Here is a 20005-nt window from a genome sequence, read left to right on the forward strand (position 1 = left end):
GCGAGCTGACCAGCCTGGGCACAGATACTGGACTGCTCCTCAGGGGCCCCGCTGGGAGGCACATGCCTGTGTCCAGCATGGTTGGTGGCAGCTGGTGGGTGTAGTCAACTGGACTCAGGGCGCTGTGAGCTAGTGACCTAAGTGGAATTCCAGGACTATAGAGTGGAGTAGAATTTTACATAGAAAAGAGGACGCCTGTTGGCCTAAAGCACAAGGCTATCAAGGGCAGAGATGAGAAGAGCAAGACCTGCTACAAACACCACAGGGAGATCACACCACAGAGAGGAGATTATGCTGCTGCCCTGCATATGCTCTCGGGAATGATGGGATCATGTGGCCCCGTGTGTCCTCTCCGGGTGACAGGAACATGGGACCTGAGTACCCTCTTGGGGGTGACAGAAACACGGGACCCCACATACCTTCTCAAGGTGACAGGAACATGGGACCCCACATACCTTCTCGGGATGACGTGAACATAGAACCCCACATACCCTCTCAGGGGTGACAGGAATGTGGGACCCGACGTACCTTCTCGGGGTGATGAGAACACGGGACCCGTGTACCCTCTTGGGGGTGACAGGAATGCGGGACCCCACATACCTTCTCGGGGTGATGGGAACACAGGACCCATGTACCTTCTTGGGGTGACGTGAACATAGAACCCCACATACCCTCTTAGGGGTGACAGGAATGCAGGACCCCACATACCTTCTTGCGGTGACGGGAACACAGGACCCACGTACCTTCTTAGGGGTGATGGGAACACGGGACCCCAAATATCTTCTCGGGGGTAACGGGAACATGGGACCTGCGTGATGAGTGGAGGCTGCAGGCTGCCCAGGCCTTGGCCGCGCCCCGCCCGTGCGTGGCTTCCTCGATGGCTTCCTCCTCAGGACGTCTCCCGCCATGGCGCCCTGAGCCAGGCTCCGGAGCAGGCCGCTTCTCTGGGGGAGGCTGGGACCCGCCTGCCACTGAAGGGAGGCCCAGGCGTGACCCAGCCCCGGTGCGTTCTCAGTGCGGGGTGCTGGAGAGCAGAAGTCCCGGGCCAGGGGTCCCCGAGGAGGAGGGGTGGGGCCTCGCGGGGTCGCGGGTGTGGGGGCTCCTGGACCGCGCTGAGGGGCCCGGGGCGTCGCGGCGGGACCAGGGCGCATGTGGCGCTTTCCGGTGACCGGGTGCCCCCGTGTCTTCCAGGCCGAGGACGATGATCCCGCCCGGGGAGTGCACGTACGCGGGCCGGAAGCGGAGGAGGCCCCTGCAGAAACAGTAAGTATCCCGCCGTCTGCTTCTGTGGGTTATTTTACCCATGGAAGGGGAGGATTGGGGTTTGCATTGAAAACGGAGTTTTAGGAACAGGGCGAACCAGGAAGGCTTCGGGAGCCTGGCGGGCCGGGGCTGCGCTCTGGCGCGGGGGAGGAAGGCGCGGGCGGCGCCGGAGTCCTCACCCCGCAGCCTCCCGGTGCCCCCAGCGAGGCTCGTCCCTGCGCCCTCGGGGCCCTGAGCGGTGGAGCGAGGCGGCGGGTACCGTGAGGGGGCTGAGGCCAAGGACGCGGGCGGAGCTCCGGGCCGCAGAGGCGGAGGCGGAGGCGGCGGGCCCATGGCAGCTTCCCAGGCTCCGCAGGCGAGACCGCCACCCGCTGGGACGGAGGGTGTGGCACAGCTGGGTGTGTGCGTGTGTTACGAGGCTATGTGAGGCTGTGTGTGTGCGGGGTGTGTGTGGGGGCAGTGGGGGGGGTGTGTGAGCCTGTGGGGGGCTATGTGGGGGGGGCTGTGTGTGTGGGGGGGTGTGTGACTGTGTGCGGGTGTGCAAGGCTGTGTGAGACTGTGCGCGAGTGTATGGGGGGCTATAGGGAGCTGTGTGGGGGGGATGTGTGGAGTATGTGTGAGACTGTGTGCGGGTGTGCAGGTGTGCAAGGCTGGGTGAGACTGTGTGTGCAGGTGTGTGTGGAGGGCTGTGGGAAGCTGTGTGTGTGGGGTGTGTGTGTGAGGCTATGGGGGGGCTGTGTGTGGGGTGTATGTGTCTGAGTCTGTGTGTGAGGCTGTGTGTGGGGTGTGCAGGTGTGCAAGACTGTGAGACTGTGTGTGCAGGTGTGTGTGGAGAGCTGTGGGAAGCTGTGTGTGTGGGGTGTGTGTGTGAGGCTGTGGGGGGTTGTGTGTGGGGTGTATGTGTGTGAGGCTGTGTGAGGCTGTGTGTAGGGGGGCTGTGTGTGTGTGGGAGGTGCGAGGCTGTGTGTGTGCGGGGGAGAGGGGGTGCTGTGTGTGTGCCGGATGATGTCCCTGGCTGTGTGTGGGGATGTGTGTGGGTGTATGTGTGTGGGGTGTGTGTGTCGGATGATATCCCTGGCTGCAGGAGCGGTAGGATTCTGTGCAGATTCACAGCAACACCGCCCTCCCCACCCTGATACCTGCTGTGATGCTGAGGTTAGGCCCCTGGGTGCCTGGATGTGTCAAACGCTGGGCCTTAGTGTGTGGCCATGGTGCCTCCAAGCACTGCAGGGCCCAAGGAGGAGCTGGGGCTGGGAAACCGGAAGGTAAGGCCTCCCTTGGGAAGGAAGGATCTTATTTACTGTTTACATCTTGTTTAGGTGTCTTGTTACGGTAAACAATAAAGAGAGCCCTTGTCCCACAGGGAGACCTTACCTTGTCCCTTAAGGCTGCAGTTTGCGGCCAAGGCCTAGCACTCTGTGCATCGAACACCAGCATGCAGTAGGCTCAGTGCCCAGGCTAACGCTGGCCCAGCAGTGAGCACATGCGCAAAACCACGCATGGGGCCAGGCACTCAGCTGAGGCGGGGACCAAGGGCTGCAGAAGAAACACAGCACAGCCCTGCACTGATTGCAAACAAGCTGTAGGGTGGGCGGCAGTAGATACGGATGCTGCAATTCATATATAAAGGGAGGAAACATAAATACTATGCATGCACGTTTGCTAGTTTATTCATAAAATGTCTCCCGATGGAGTCACAGAAAACTTAAAATCAGCTGCCTCCAGGCAGGGAGCCAGCCTGAAGACACTTTCCTCTGAGTTTTGAAATAGGTGAGCACACTAGCCATTCAAAACACCAATACATAAAATGCAAAGGCCTAAAAACTCCTTTCTCAGGCCTTTGCAGTGCAATAAAAACACAATCAAAGCAGGAAATTTAGTTCTGATTCTTCCCTAGACTGCCCTACCATGGGGACTGCATTTGTAGCTGTGTGGCAAAGCTATTTCCTCTCCTTATTTAATGTGACAGATACATCTGCTACCCAAATCTCTCAAGTGCACAGGCTCAGGAGCACATCCCATCGCCCACCCCTGAGGGACACAGCTGTGGAAGCATCTCACCCCTTCCTGGCTCCCTATGTGCACCCCACTTCATCCTCCTTGGCCCCCAGGGATGGCCGCCCTTCACCTGCAGACCTGAGCCTCACCCTGTAAAAAGTTCAGTCTTCGTTGGTTGCTACAAGAACCCACTGCACATGCAGCATCAGCCAGGATGCTTCCACATCCCCCCGCGGGACTCGGGGACCTGGGTGAATGATGAACACACGGAACTCACGTGGCCTGCTGTGCCGTGAGTTGTAAGCCCTTTGTCTCCGCCTCAGGGGTCTCATGTCTTCTTCCAGGGTCCACGAAACAGAAACAAGCTGTTAGCTTGCAAGAGGTAAAATCAAATCCCCCACACTCACATATTGGGAGGATGAAAACCTAGATGTGGAATTGCTCAGCTACAACACAGGCATTTGTAATTTCAATAGTTGTTCCCAAACCTCCCAGCATAAGAGGTTAGGGTTAGAGTTCCTCATCAGTGCCTCCTCCCCATGCCCCAGCACTTAGTGTATTTCAGATACTGGTGATTTTAATTTGCATTCTTGTATCATAAGTGAGGTTTAAGAGTGACTTGCATCTCCTTTTCTGTGAACCGTATTTACATCTTTTGCTCATTTTTCTAGTGTATTGTTTATGTTTTGTGCCTCTTGATTTGTAAGAGCTTGCAAACTAAGGAAATTAATTGTTGAATGGGTTTCAAATACTTTACCCCGGTTTTGATTTTACATATAGTGTTCTTTGCCATGCAGAAAAAAAAATGAATTTGTATGAAGTTGAATTTGTCAATCTTAACTTTTTTTTTTTTTTTTTTTTTGAGACGCGAGTTTCTTGCCTCTGTCGCTGGAGTGCAGTGGTGCCATCTCGGCTTACTGCGAGCTCCGCCTCCCGGATTCACGCCATTCTCCTGCCTCAGCCTCCCAAGTAGCTGTGACTATAGGCGCCAGCCACCACGCCTGGCTAATTTTTTTTATTTTTAGTAGAGATGGGGTTTCACCGTTAGCCAGGATGGATTCCATCTCCTGACCTCGTGATCCGCCTGCCTTGGCCTCCCAAAGTGCTGGGATTACAGGTGTGAGCCACTGCGCCTGGCCTCAATCTTTACTTTTGTGGCTAATTTTACATCACGATTAGGAAGATCTCCTCTACTTCAAGTTTATAGGAGAATATTCCCATTAGTTCTTCAAATATATTCCTTAAAATGTATGTATTTATGTTTAAAACTTTTCAACACTTGGGGAAGAAAGAGGAAAAAAGAGGGAAAAAAGAAAACCAGTTGTAATTTGAGGGGCAATGAAAGACAATGAATGACTTGAACAGTCATGAAATGTTTTCCAGCTCACACACACACACCCACTGCATGCACACACTAGGTAAGGTGATGGAGGCTGGCATGTCCAAGCATGGGCATCTCTGAAGGCTGCCGTGTCTTTCTCCATGGAGGGGCTACTGGGCATGTGCAAGGGTCCTGGGACCCCCTCTAGGGACCTGCTCTGGGAAACTGGAGGCCAAAACACTGTTTTGATGTTGAGTCTGGGCGCCCATCCTGCACCCCCTGCTGGGGTGGGGGCCCCCTCCGCTCTGGCCGTCCCAGCTGTGGCCCCGATGCATCTGAGGGCCGTGTCCAGTGCTCTGGTCTGACTGGCTCCTCTGCGGTGGTGGGGGATAGGTCTGTGTGTGCCCCAAATTTTGTTTGGAAGGGGTGGCTGGTAAAGGCCGTGGAGCATGCCATCGGAGGTGGAGTTGGTCTAGAACCTGCCCCTGAGAGGCCCCCCCAGGCACTGAGTGCAGGGGGCAGCTGATGTGGGGAAGCTGGGCAGCCAGCTGAGACGGCCCTCCCCTTGGCGTTGCCCTTGACTCCACCCTAGCCTCGGTATCCTTTGGGTGACGTGGGTGATCCTGAATTCACAGCGCTCTCCCAGGAGTGAATGCCCTGTGCCACCAGAAGCCTGTTTGATGCTCCTTGTCTTTTGGGATTCCCCGGAGTCCTCAGCAGGGACAGTGCCTTCAGCTCACCACACTGTGGAAGCCACAGGGATTCCTTTTATTTTTTTCTGCATTTTGATGTTTATTGGGGATAGTTGAAGTACATGTATTTCAGCTGACCTGCACGTTTAAGGTGTGCAGTTGGGTCCGTTTTGACATCTGTGTACATCCGTGAGGTCATCACCAAAATCAAGAGGAAGCGTTTCCATCACTCTAGGAGCTTCTTTGGGCCCCTCGTAATTCCTCCCTATAGCTCTGCCCCAGGCAACCTCTGATCTGTTTCTGGTCGCTGTAGATGGTTTGCTTGTCCTGGCCTTTTGTGCAAATGGAATCACACAGCTTTTTGTCTGTCTGCGTGCACTTGGCATAAAGGTTCTGAGATTCATCCACATTTCTAGCCCCAGCCATTTGTTCTTTTTTATTGCTGCGAAGTGTTCTGTTGTATGGATAGACCAAATCTGTTTATTTACCTGCGGATGGAAGTTCAGGTTGTTCTCCGTTTTGGACTATTACAAATAAAGCTACCATGAATATTTTTTGTATAAGTCTGTATGTTTTTATTTCTCTTGGATAAGTACCTAGGAGTGCAGTTGCTGCGTGACACAGCAGGTGCATGTTTAACTGTTTCCATTTATTTATTTATTTATTTATTTATTTATTTATTATTACAGGCTTGAGCCACCGCGCCCGGCGTTTAACTGTTTCCAAAGCAATGGTGTCACTTCCCATTCCCAGAAACTGTATGTGGGAATGCCAGTTTCTCTGCACCCCCACCAGTGCGTGGTGTGCTCAGCCGTCTTGGTTTTGACCGTCCTCCTGGGTTGGTGGTATCTCATCAGGGTTTTAATGTGCACTTCCCTAGTGACTAATGGTGTTGAGGGCATCTTTATGTGCTTCTTCACCATCCATGTATCTTGTCTGGTGGTGTCTGCTTAAATAATTGCCCGTGTTCTTTTTGGCTTCTTTGTTTTCTTATTATTGAGTTGTAAGAGTTCTTCACATGTTCTGGATATAAACCCTTGTTGTGAATATTCCAATCTAAGGCTTACTTTTCAGTTTTCTTAATATTGACTTTCAAAAGACATTTGAAAACCTTTGGAGGAAGACCAACTTGTGAGCTTTTTGTCATTTTGTGTTCTAAGAGTCCTGTGACTACCCCCAAGGTCTAAAGGATTTTTTCACATTTTCTTGTAAAATTTTACAGTAGTTTAAACCACTGTGAAGTCTAGACTCCTTTTTTGAGTTAACTTTTGGGTATTACATGAGGGTAGAGCTGGTGTCCATTTGTTTTCTTGGATATACAGTTGATCCAGCACCATTTATTGAAAAGATTTTCCTTTCCCTATTGAATTGCCTTAGTATCTTTGTGAAGTAAATTGTCCAGCGAAGACCCAAAGAAGACCCAAAGAAGTCTATTTCTAGACTCACACCATTCTTTTCTATTCATTTATATTTCTATGTTTTCTCTAATACCCAAATCATCTTTAATATTGTAGCTTTAGAGAGGGCTTAAACTCAGTAGGGTAGGTACCCAGCTGTGCCCTTCTCTTTAATTGGCTATTGTAAGTCCTTTGCATTTCCATGTAAATTTTAGGATCAGCTTGTCAATTTCTGTAGAAACTCCTGTTGGGATTTTAATATGATTACATTGAATGTATAGATCAGTTTGGGAAGAACTGCCATCTTAACAATATTGAATCATCCAATCAAAGAACATGTTATATCTTTGCGCATTTAGATCTTTACATTTTTCTCAGCTGTGGTTTGAGTGTCTTTTGTTAGGTTTGTTCACAGGCATTGCATATTTTGGGGCCTCTCTTTCCGCCTGAGGTGGCTTGGGGCTCCTCCGACACCTGTTTCTGTGCCGGCGGGCATTGGTGAATCCTCCTGCAAGTCTCCTCTGCTCTGGAGTGAACTGGAGCTTCTCCTGCATGCCCTCAGGGCTTCTAGACTTCTCATATCCTGTCGTGCTCTGCATCCTCCTGGCTGTCCTCTCCCCACTGCCACTGGCCATCTCTCCCATCTCTCTGGCTCCCCCATTCTCTGGCCTCTCCCAGCCTCTGTCTGCCTACTAGGGGCTCCCCTTGTTTTCTGGGGAGGCCTTGGGTGTCCCTCACTGACAGGTGGGCCCCTCCAGCCAGGGGATGCCACTGCACACGATTGCAGGTCCAGGTCATCCCCAATTCTTCTGCCTATTTACATCTTGGCTGGCAGCTTGAGTAATTTTTGATGGGTGTGACATTAAAAAAAAAAAAAAAAAAAAAAAAAAAGCAAACCAGAAAGAGGAAAGGTAAGACCCAGAATGGGAGAAAATAAATACAAATCATATACTCAGTAAGGTCCTGGTATCCAGAGTATTTAAAGAATCCTTACAACTCAAAAACAAAAAGATAAACAACCCAATTTAAAATTGGGCAAAAGACTTGAATAACCGTTTCTCCAAAGAAGATATAAAAATGGACAACAGGCATTTGAAAAGATGCTCAACATCATAAGTCATTAGAGACATGCAAATCCACACCCACCAGAATGGCTGTAATCAAAAAAACAGAATATAATAAGTGTAGGTGAGGATGTGGAGAAACTGGAGGCCCGCTGCATTGCTGGTGGAAAGTAAAATAGTGCAACCACCATGGAAAGCAGTTTGGTGGTTCCCCAGAAAATGAAACAGAATTAACTTATGACCCAGCACCTCTACTGCTCAGTATATGCTCAAGAGAATTGAAAGTATATATTCAAACAGAATCTTCTAGATGAGCGTTCACCGCACTGATATTCACAGCAGCCACACAGAGGAGACAACGCAAACTGTCCATCAGTGGGCAGACGGATAAAGCAGCGGGGCCTATCCATACACGGGAATATTACTCAGCCCTGAAAAGGAAGGAAGCACAGACAGCTGCAGCAATGTGGATGAACCTTGAAAACATTAGGCTGTGAGAAAGAAGCGGGCCACCGAAGGCCATGTCTTGATTCCATTTCTACCACGTGCCTTTAGTAGGAAGGTCCATGCTGAGAGCTAACTGGGGGCTGCCAGGGCTAATAGAAGGGGAATTAGAGAGACTGCTGATGGGTAAAGGGTTCTTTCACGGCTGGAACTAAATAGAGGTGAGGTTTGCACAGCTTAGTGGCTGCCCTAAGTGACATTGAACTGTTCACTTTTAAACAGTTAGTTTCATGTTATGTGGATTATATCTCAACTGAAAACAATAGCACTGGGTTTGGCGCTGTCAGGCTGCTCTGTGACTGGTTTACAGCCTAGGTCGTTAGACAATGAGAAATGGAGTTTGTGCCGCGGAGTTCCTGACAGACCAGATTGTTTCAGACTTACAAGTTGCATGTGTCAGCTCACTCATAAGTGCAAACACTTTGGAAAAATAAGGAACTCCTTGACAAAAGAGACCCAAACCCCTGGAAACAGCAGGCTCACTCCTGTATATGCCAAGGTCCCAGGAAAGGTTAGTGTGGAAAGTCAGGTGGCCTCGTTCCTGTGGTCCTGCTGGTAACTGGCCCCTGCTCAGTCTCCCCACGCATTCCCAGTGGACTCCACACTGGCTGCCATGCTTTCTTTTGGATGATTGCATGTGGAAATGATATCTAGAACAAGATGTCAGTTGAAGTGGCTTCTGTGCAGTGATGGTTAAATGGGTCAGCCGTAGGGGACGGTCACACTGAGGTTAAATGGGTCAGCTGTAGGGGACGGTCCCTCTGAGATGAGAGGGGTCACATCAAGCTCCTGTCATTTTAAGGTAGGTTAGGTGAGTGGGGTCAGCTCCCTCCCTCTCTGGGCTCCGTGGTGTGGACGTCCCACAGGGTGGTCCCTTTTTGTGGGTAGAGCAGGCTGCCATGGCTTATTAGGAGAACTGGGTAATGGCCCTCACTGCCCCTTTGTGGGGCCCCGGAGGGGCAGGCACCCGGTCTCATTTGCCCTGGGGGGTCCCTGAATATTCTCCCCTCAGCCCCAACACGTACAGGAGAAACCGAAGCTTGGAGTGGCCTTGGGCGCCTCGCAGTGCAGGCCTGGCAGCTGCACGCCCCGGCTGATGCCAGGAGGACCTTTTCATGTTTCCTGGAATGTGTTAGGTTTTGTTTAGACACCGAGCCAGCCTGGGGCCAGGCGTCCTCCTCCCTCCCTAGGGAGCCGTAGTGGAGAGGTGGAGAAACGTGCCCGTCCCACAGCCAGGGGTCGTGCCCTGTCTCTGTGCTCTGAGCTGCAGTTCTCGGGCTGGTTTGCTCCTCCTCTCTGCGTCCCCTCCAGATACCAAGCTGTACTTAGCTGCTGTGCGCTGTGGTTTTTAGTGTCTACGTCTTGAGGCATGAGTGAGCTTTAGTCTTCTTCCCACCTTTTGTCCTGGCAGCAGCTTAGATGCTCCTAGTGAGGTCACTGCAGGGGATGGTTTCCGCCCCAAGGGGCCTGTGGCTTCTGGTGGAGAAGCCCACCTGACCCAGACGATCTCCCCACAGGAGGCCCGCCATGGGGGCAGAGAAGTCCAACCCCTCCAAGCGGCACCGGGACCGCCTCAACGCCGAGTTGGACCACCTGGCCAGCCTGCTGCCGTTCCCACCTGACATCATCTCCAAGCTGGACAAGCTTTCTGTCCTGCGTCTCAGTGTCAGTTACCTCCGGGTGAAGAGCTTCTTCCAAGGTAGGACTCTCACCTGTGCCCACCCGTTCACTTGAGGTGGGTTGTGTCTCCCCTGAGTCCACCTGGGGCCCGTGTGGCCAGGTTGAAAGTGTGTCTGTGGGCTGCACCATGTGCACGCCCTTCTTCCCCCACGCTACCCCTGGACTTACCTGGGACTTGGTCCCTGGCTGTGCGCGGATTGTTCCGCGCTGGTGCCAGGTCTGGCCCTAAGCTGTCCTAGACACTCTCAGAGTGCCCAGTTTGGCTGGGATGGCCAGTTGCTCCTCGGGGCCCGGGTCACTGGAAGCTCACAGCTTCCTGTGGGAGGGGCTGGGGCTGTCCTCCCATGCTGGCTTCACTGGGTCTTTCCCCACCAGACCCCGGCTCCAGGGAATGGGGGGTTGGCTTCGTGGATGAGCAGGACTGGGCATGGTCAGGAGGCTGAGGCAGCTGACTAGGTGGGACCTGGAGGCTGCCCTGGGGTGCCGGGCACCTCTCCCTGCCCATGCCAGACGCTGCCCAGACACAGCTGCTGGGGCTGCCCTCTCGTGGGGAGGGGCTTCCAGGGCTCCTGCATCTCGGGTGGGGCCTCCCCAGGCCTGTGCCCCATCTGTCCTTGGAAGCATGGCATTCCCTTAGATTTCCAGTTATTGCTGCCCTGGGAGCTGGGATCTCTCCAGAGAACTCGCAGGTGTAGACCGTGGGGCCTTTGGCGTTGCGGGAGAGTGGGAGAGAAGCTGCTTCCATCTTCTGTGTTGGGTGATGTGCCTGCACGTGGTTTGATTGCAGCACTTTTAGAATTAAAAACCCTGTGACCAGCACCGTGTGGCAGTTGTGCCCAGCGCCTGCACTCCTGAGTTTGAGTCAGGGTGGGGGCCTCCTCTAGGTGTGGGCATCTGTCTCGGCGTGCGAGAGGCTCTCAGTGCCCGGGCCCCTGCAGGCCTCTGCACACCCTCAGACACCCCCAGGGAAGGATGCAGCCCATGGGACGCAGAAAGGAAAGCCACGGTGACACTCAGCATCACCCCGCATCCTGCTGGTGCCGGCCCCACACTGAGGGTCTTCCTGGGTTCTGGCTGGCCGCAGCCCCCATGGAAATCAACTCCCACAAAATGTTAACAGAGCTTATCTGAGTGGTGAGGTCACAGCAAGTTTGTTTTACATTCCAGGTTTTCTAATTTTATGTTGAAAACTATTAATTTTATATTTATCTCCATTCCCAGCCTGGGCCTCCCGGTGCTCAGGGCTGCTGGGTGGTGTTGGACTCAGTTTACCTGAGAGACCCGGGTTTGCCGTACGTGCAGGATGGCAGCTTTTCCAGGAAGGTTAAGATGTGGTGCAGTTGGTGTGTTCCGGTGTGGTGGAGCGGGCACCACCCTGCGTGCACCCGGGCATGGGCGCCAGCGTGGAATCGAGGGCAGGCTCCCAGGTTTGCCTTGTGGGGCGCGCCTTTCATGGATGGGGCAGTGTGGCTCAGCGGCGCCAATGGCAGGGGGCAGTCCCCATGTCTGGACAGCGCAGGAAGGGCTGGGGCAGCCGGTGGGGAGGCTGTGCCCCAAGCTGAAGACGTGGTGCATCGCCTTCCCCTCACCAACACCGCACAGCCTTACCCTTTCGCTGGGAGGTTGGAGGAGAGGCCAGGTCACTTCCTCTCCGCACAGGTCCCACTGTGCCCAGCCAGGCCAGGGCTTGATGGCCTCAGAAAGTCTTCGATTCTGATGTTTCCAGCAAGTTTGGACGCCTGGTTCTTCTTAACCTGCCAGTGAGTGAGCTTCCCATCCTGCCGCCCCAAGCTGGGGTGGTGGCACTGGATGGCCATCCTGTGCAGGGGCACCCTGCATGCTTCCTGTTGCCCTGCCGGGAGAGGCCCACCTCTGCCACAGCTGCAGTGACTCTCAGGGAGCCACCGGCTTAACAAGAGTGCTGCAGCTTTCACAGGGAAATAAACTTCCTGATTTTTCTACCAAGGATTGTGATGTTTGTGATCCCCTTCAGGCTGTACATTTTAGAGGAAATTCTAAAAACTTTTCTGAAGTCATTTCCACTGTATAATTAGAAACAAGTCAAGCTATAAAAGTTGGATCTTAAACTATGCCTCTTGACTTAGAGATTACGGCTGCCATAAAAAGTTGCCTTTGGGAAGGACATGAACCAGGAGCTTTCACCTCAAAGGGTGATGATGGCCTGAGCATTTGCTTGTGATATTTAATGTTGACCTTCATGGATTTTTAGAATGCAGTGGGTTTATTTTTGTTTGGAGATTGGCACTTTAAGTTATAAAACTCTTAGCTTCTACCCTCCTCCTGGGTGGCTGTTAAGGTCGGGATTTTCCACTCTTGGTGATTTTACTATTCACACCAGGGGAAGTCAGGCACAAAATAAGAGGGAAGGAGGTAGTGCGGAGGAGACAGTTTGCTGCCGCCTTGGGAGAGCTCTCTGCCCTCCTGTTGTGGGGCAGGGAGGGGAGTTGGGCCCCTTCTAGGCTGAGCCCTGGTCACAGCCTGGGACGTGGGACCCTAACACTGACCAGGAAGGGTACAGAAGCCCCGGCTCAGTTGCTGAAGCCCAGCTGTGGGTCAGGCCACCCTCCCAGAGCTCCCTGGGGGTGCCTGCCTTTCCCAGGACCCCTGCAGTCAGCGACTGAGGAAGAGTGCCTGGGAGTGGAGGCCTTCAGGCACAGAGTCCATCCAGGCCTGGCATGGGGCTGTGTCCACCTCCATGCGTGGGGGCCAGAGCGCTGACAGGGCACAGACATGTGTATTCTTGTTGCTGTGTAGAGAAGTGTGGAGTAGAACAGTCCCAAAAACAAAGCAGGGAGGAGAGAAAGTGGCACAGCCTCACTCTGAAAGCCTGCGGATTTTCCTTTCAGGATGACACTGCTCCCTGCTCCCTCCACTCATCACCCGCAGCAGCATCAGAGTCCTCTTGTTCCTTTGCATCTGCCGTGCTCCACTGTGGGGCCTGAACGCACACCTGTGTCCATCCTGGAGCCCCTCCTGGGGTCAGTCCTGGCTCTGAAGCCCCCCTGCACTGAACGGGCACATCCGCTTCACCCCACCCTGGGTGGGCAAGAACAGAGGCCCCACGGCGCCATGAGGTGTCCTGGGATCCTGAACTCTGGAATCCTACGCTTGCTAGTAGGTCAAAAGTTCTATGGTCCTTGAGATTATGAGTGTGTAAACCTAGGCCTGAAGTTACACGTTATTCAGCCAAATCGTGCGATTTTCAGCTTTCGCTGACGATTGCCTTTTCCTTGATTATCGTTTTATGGACTGGATGTTTGTCTCATCCCTTCACCTATTCATATAGTGAAACCCTAATGCCAGTGTGGCTGTATTTGTAGGTGGGGCCTCTTAGGAAGAAATTAAGGTTAAACAACTACGTAAGTGGGGGCGGCCCTGAACTGATAGGACCAGTGTCCTTAAAAAGGAGACACAAAAGAACCCTCTGTCCGCCTCCATGCTGAACACCCCCCAAAGAAGGGCTGTGAGAGAACACAGGGGGAAGGCAGCTGTCTGCAGGCCGGAAAGAGCCCTCACCAGAGCCAAATTAGCTGCACCCTGATGACAGGCTTTTAGCTCCAGAACTGTGGAAAACCAATTCCTCTTGTTTAAGTCCCCAGGCGGGTGGCATTTTATTATAAGCAGCCCAAGCAGAGAAGTGGGGTGCCCTGCGTTACATACCACATACCTAAGAATGTGGAAGTGACTTGCAGCTGGCTGATGGGTGGAGGCTGGAGGAGTTTTGAGGTGTGTGCTAGAAAGAGCCCTGATGGCCGTGAAGCAGTTGTTGGTAGAACTATGGGTGTTAAAGGCGTTGTTGGTGAGGGCTCAGAGAGAAGAGCATTGTAGGGAGAGCTGTGGTCGTAGAGAACACACGTACCCCACGAACAGAACACTGATAGAAAGGTGAGCATTAAAGCCGATTCTGGTGAGGAACGTGCCTGTGGAATTCGAGGAAAGTGATTCTTGTTATAAAGTGGCAAGTACTTGGCTGGACTGAGTTCTAGCATTTCGTGGAAAGTGGAACTTGCAAGTGATGAAATAGGATGTTTTGCTGGTGAGATTTCTAAGCAAAGTGTTGAAATCCTTGCTTCTCCTTACTGCTTATAGTGAAACGTCAGAGGAGAGAGATACATTGAAGGAATTGCCAAAAGAAAAGGAACCAGAGCTTGAAGATTTGGAAAATTATCAGCCTATTCACATTGCAAAAAATGAGAAAGTGGGCCGGGCACAGTGGCTCACACCTGTAATACCAGCACTTTGGGAGGCCGAGGCGGGTGGATCACAAGGTCAGGAGTTCAAGACCAGTCTGGCCAAGATGGTGAAACCCCGTCTGTACTAAAAATATAAAAATTAGCCGGGCATGGTGGCGGGCACCTGTAATCACAGCTACTTGGAAGGCTGAGGCAGAGAATTGCTTGAACCCGGCGGGCAGAGGTTGCAGTGAGCCGAGATCTTGCCACTGCACTCCAGCCTGGGTGACAGAGCAAGACTCTGTCTCAAAAAAAAAAAGAGAAAGTGTCTGGACAGACTTGCATGCAGTGGAACAACCATTTGATGGGGAGACTGGGTGTGAGCCAGGAGCCCAACCAGGAAGCCTCCTCAGCAGAGGCCAGGAGTGGGGATGGGACCAGGCCCACAGAGACACTGTCTGTCAGCTTGGCCTAAGGAGAACAGGAGGTAGTGCTCTCCAGCGGCTGGCATGCTTCATCCTTCCAGAAAGGGGAGAGTGTGCCTGGGGGTGATTCAGAGGTAATTGGGTACCTCTTCCACCACAGGCACAGGGCAGGGCTGTCTCCTCCTGGGTTTCGGAGGGTGGGGCCGCTGAGAGCTGGGAAAGAGGCTGGGCCTCTGGGCAGAGCATGGAGCCGAAGAGGATTGTCCCCAGGCTTCCAGGTCTCAGGGGCTTTGTCTTGCTAGATGTGTGACTTGCTTGGGACCCGTCTCCCCTCTCTTCCTTCTGTGACCTGCCTTTTGCAATGGGGAGTTCCATCCCATGCCTGTTCACCGTTGTATTTTAGAAGATCATGGCTTGCCTGGCTTCGCAGCTTCTTAGCTGGAGAGCAGGTCTGCTTTAGGAGAAATTGTACCTTAAGTCTTACCCATTTCTGATTTAGACGGTAGTTAAATGAAACTTTGGCTTAGACTTTAGAGTTGATGCTGGAATGGGTTAAGACTTTTGGGGCTGTTGGGATGGAATTAATGTATTTTGCATGTGAGGACATAAATTTTGGAGGCTAGGATTGAATGTTATAAACTGAATGTTTGTGTCCCCTAAAACTCATATGTTGAAGCCTTAGCCTCTGGTTTAGTTGTATTTGGAGAAGGGGTCTCTAAGGAAGTTAAGTTTAAGGTTAAATGTAGTCATAAGGGCAGAGCTCTGATCTGATGGGATTAGCACACATATAAGGAGAGACATCGGAGGGCTCACGCTGTCCACAAGCACAGCAGGAAGTTCATGTGAAGATGCAGCAAGAAGGTGGCTGTCTACAAGCCCAGAAGAGAGCCCTCACCAGAAACTGAATGTGGTGGCACCTTGATCATGGGCTTCTAGCTTCCAGAACTGCAAAAAAACAACTTTCTGATGTTTAAATCATTTTGTCACGGCAGCCCTAGAGGCTAAGGCAAGCCCCCATGGCAGAGCCACAGGTCTGAGACTCGATTTTTCTCATCCTGCGGCAGGCATGAGCACATGTGGGTCATGTGCCTTCCAGCTCTCCAGGCTGTGCTCCAACCCTTTCTCTCGCCCCCTTCCTCTCTGTCACTGGTGCCTTCTGGAAGATGGCTTCCCCTTGGGGAGCATTTCCTGCAAAGACTCACAAGTTTAAAATAACTTAGGGTATTTCTCTGTACTTGAGAGCCAGGAGAGGATGAGAGCTGGTCCTGCCCTGATGTTGTGAGGCCACTCCTGCATCAGACCCTGAGGCCCTCAGGAATGGTTTCCCCAGCACTGTTGTAGTTGTATGGCAAGATCACTCTGATGATTTTAGGAGCTGATTTTACTTTTCCTACCTCTTTTAACTGCTTCCAAAAGATGAATCTGGCCAAGAAGAGCAGGGGCTCATTCACTCATTTACTCACTCATTCCTGGTGCTTGAGTTTATTCCTGAAGGAAGCTGGCCAAGGGTTGAGAGAAAACAACTTTGATTTTTCTCATGTCTGCCCAGCAAACCTCCTTTGTGGACTGATTCTCCTTCTGTGCCTGGAAGAAACCCGGGATAATCCCAGGACTTTTCTGGTCCCTTCTAGGTAATTCAGTGTCTTCCACTAATGTGGCCCCAAGCAGGCTGGGCTTGTTGATTAGTATAGGTCCAGCAAAACAGTTAAAACTCTACTTGTCTTCCGCATGTGAACCTCTTCCCAACCTCATCTGGTGCTGTGGCAGGTGGGAGGCTGGGTGTCAGGCTGGCTGCCGCCCCCTGGGTCCTCCCCCACTGGTAACTATGGCTTCCAAACCTCGGTGGGAGGAGCAAGAGGGATAAAAGGTAAGGACAGGAGAGGTTCTGTATGGCTGGCATGGCAGAGAGCTGGCACATGAGGCTGGCAGGGAATCCAGGGGGCTCTGGGGGCATTCTCATGGTCTCCTGAGTGACCACCATACCCTGGGGTGTCTCTGCCACAATTGGCCAACTCAGGCGGTGCATCCTCTCCAGCTGGTCCCTTACAGCCACTTCCTTAGCCCCAGGTGGCCGTGGTATCTCTAGCCTCTTACCAAGGTCTGCCCTCACATCTCCAGGAACCCTTCTGGGCAGGATTTAAGGCATCCCAGGCCAGTGTTCAGGCAGTACGACCCCATCTGGTCCACAGGAAATGTGCACCTTTGATCCACTGGGTTAGCGTTAATTTCTACATGCAGCCCAGTTGCCTACTGGGAGCTCCAGGACTCTCCTTTTGCCCTTTGCATTTCTTGAGTGTAAGAGGGACACTGGGTCTCAGTGCCCCCCACCAGCCTCAGGAGGCTCACAGTAGGCGCTTGCAGGCCTCGTGAAACCCCTCTTGGAATGAAGTGAGGAGGAAGTTGCCCATCCCTCTCGTGGTGCAGGTGGGGTGGGGACAGACTGAGAGTGCAACCCCCCTCTCCCAAGGAAGCCCTCCTGTCAAACTTGAACTTCTCTCATCTTCAACATCTCCTCTACCTAGGTCACCCAGAATTTTACTTGGGAACAACTGGCACTTCTTGTCCTGGGGCCTCAGCTAAAATTCAGACTGGAAAAGTTCCATATTAACATCCTGTTCTAATGCAAGTAAAAAAAGAGCTGCTATGGTCTTTGCTTCCTGGTATTTAGAGTCTAGTGGGAGCATATTGACTACTTAACACAGTCTCTTCCATTTTCAATATGTAACTGAGGCATCCTTCTACTGATAACAGCCAAAACTTCAAGATAAAATATTTTAAGCCTTTAAAAATACATTTATGGGCTGGTAGTAAATTAAGGAATACTCAGAGACAAAAACTAAGTGAAGCTGAGAACCCAGAGATAACTTTATTAAAGGACATTATTAAAGATATACTTCACGCAGCAGGAAGAGAATTCCAGGTGGAAGATTTGAGACGCAAGGGGGAATGAAGAACAAGATGACTGACTATATGGGTAAATCAAATCAAGTCAAACACATTGTGTAAAATAATAATGGCGATATAAGAATTTTAAAAAGATAAGTATATAGTCATAATATCATACAAATTTGAAGAGGATGATGAGTTAAAAAGTTCTAAGATTCTTTTTTTCCTTTGAGACGGAGTCTCGCTCTGTCGCCCAGGCTGGAGCGCAGGGGCCGGATCTCAGCTCACTGCAAGCTCCGCCTCCCGGGTTCCCGCCATTCTCCTGCCTCAGCCTCCCGAGTAGCTAGGACTACAGGCGCCTGCCACCTCACCCGGCTGGTTTTTTGTATTTTTAGTAGAGACGGGGTTTCACCGTGTTAGCCAGGATGGTCTCGATCTCCTGACCTCGTGATCCGCCCGTCTCGGCCTCCCAAAGTGCTGGGATGACAGGCTTGAGCCACCGCGCCCGGCCGAGATTCTTGTATTAACTTTGGAGGATGGTTATCTAATTTATAATAAAATTTTCAGGATAATCAACTGTAGAAATGGGGTTGAAATTTCAAACTAATGGAAAGAAAAAAGAGTGAGAAAATGTAATCAGTCAAAAGGAAAAGACTAGGAAGGGAAGGGAGAAAAGAAACACAAAAGAGGTGGAACAAAAGTCCAAATATATCAGTAACTACAATAAATGTAAATAGAATAAACAAACATAACAATTAAAAGATAAAGATTATTAAAGTGTATTACTATATGCTGTTTACAGAAAACACATCTACACTCTCAGGTACAGAAAGGATGAAAGTAAAAGGATGGGAAAGGGTATACTGGGGAAATATAAACTGAAGAAAATACGATGAATCTATATTAATGTAAAAAAATTGATTTTGGGGTAAAAAGCACCACTGGAGATGGAGAAAATCAATACATAATGATTAATCAATTCATTTCATCAAGCAGATAATATAATTTTGCATTTTTATGCTTTCCATAACATAATTTCAAAATCTATAAAGTAAATATTGACAGAACTATAAGGAAGAATATATAAATTCATCATCAGAGAAAAATATTTTAAATACTGTAACTCAGGATTTTATAGAAGAAGTAAATAAAAGCCAGTAAAGGTTATAGAACATTTGAACAACGCAAAGGAAAAAAAAAGGTTAATTTAGTGGACATACATAAATCAGTATACCCCCAGACTACAGAACTCATGTATTTTCAAAGCCCACATGGAACTGGTAAATACATGGAAACCTTATTGGCCAATAAAGCAAGTCTCAGTAAATTTCAAAAGATAAAATATTGAAGAATAATGAGGTGGGAACTCAATGCAAATAAATTAGAAATCTTTAATAACAAGATAACTTGAAAACCCTTACATTTGGAAATAAATAAACACACTTGTAAATAACACATAGGTCAAAGAAGAAAACATGATGCAATTTAGAAATATTTAAAATGTGTGGGATGTAGCCAAAGCAACACTTAGGAATAAATAATCTTAAGTGTTTATGTATAAAAGAAGAAAGGCTAAATATTAATGAGCTAAGCATCCAATTAAGTAGTTCTGATAAATAACAGTAAAATAAAAAGAGAGTCAAATAAGGAAAATAATAGAAGATATTGATGAAATAGAAAAGAAACATACAATAGAGTTCTTTTAAAATGATAAACTTTACAAAGATCTGGGAAACTGATCAAGGAAAAAATAATAAGCAATATTAGGAATATAAAGAGAAGCTCTTATGAACAAATTAATGCCAATAAATTTGAAGTTTGAAAACATAAATGAAAATATTCCTAGAAAATATAACTTATTAAAACTGACTCAAGAAGAAATAGAAAACCTGAATGTCAGAGGACCATTAAAGAAATTGATTTAGTTGTTTAAAGTCTTTGCACAGAGAAAGTCTAGGCTCAGATAGCTTTAAAGCAATTTCTACCAAATAGTAAAGAAAATATAGTTCCATTCTATCGAATCCTGTGATGTTGAATTGGAATTGGAGGTATTGGTGTGAACTCATGGCTTTCAATATATAAAGAGAGACATGAATATGTATGTAAAATGTGTGTACACTCACCCCCCCATCTCCCCCCACCACTGTCACCTGAGAGGGCCTCGGAACAGTGACATCCCAGCAGCAGCAATCACGCTTAACATTCAGATGTTGGTTTCTAAATGCTTCTTGCCATTAAAAGGAACTAGGGCTTTTGGGGGCTCTTTCAAGAGCTGGAGCAGACAAAGTACAAGGTACTTTATACTTATCTCAGGCCAGAAAGCAAGGCAGTGGTCACCAGCGATGAAGACATGTCACGGGACGCAGAAGCCATCTTGAAGGGTCTCCCACTGGCCATGTCTGGGACAATTTAAGCATTAAAATGAATAATGATAGTAATGGGCTATAACCCAGTGAATAAAATACGATTTTATAGGGTCACACTTACATAAATGAATGAATAAATAAGTAAATGAGTTTTTCCTCACAACAGGCTCATTAATTACTATAAGAAGAGAGATGACTATAGAAAGAAGAGGTGAA

The 20005-nt window shown here is 50.0% G+C and overlaps 1 protein-coding gene across 1 annotated transcript in view; it reads left to right on the forward strand.

Moving 5' to 3' along the window:
- The first annotated feature begins 1193 nt into the window (after nucleotides 1-1193).
- AHRR (aryl hydrocarbon receptor repressor) overlaps nucleotides 1194-20005 on the forward strand; it is a 79737-nt gene continuing 60925 nt past the window's right edge. The window contains exons 1-2 of the mRNA XM_017868357.1: nucleotides 1194-1263; nucleotides 9757-9938. Of these exons, the coding sequence (XP_017723846.1) occupies nucleotides 1202-1263; nucleotides 9757-9938 (244 nt within the window). The 5' untranslated portion in view covers nucleotides 1194-1201. The remainder of the gene's footprint in view (nucleotides 1264-9756; nucleotides 9939-20005) is intronic.

This window comes from Rhinopithecus bieti, unplaced genomic scaffold, assembly GCF_001698545.2.
Source record: "Rhinopithecus bieti isolate Rb0 unplaced genomic scaffold, ASM169854v2 scaffold_2453, whole genome shotgun sequence".
Taxonomy (NCBI): domain Eukaryota; kingdom Metazoa; phylum Chordata; class Mammalia; order Primates; family Cercopithecidae; genus Rhinopithecus; species Rhinopithecus bieti.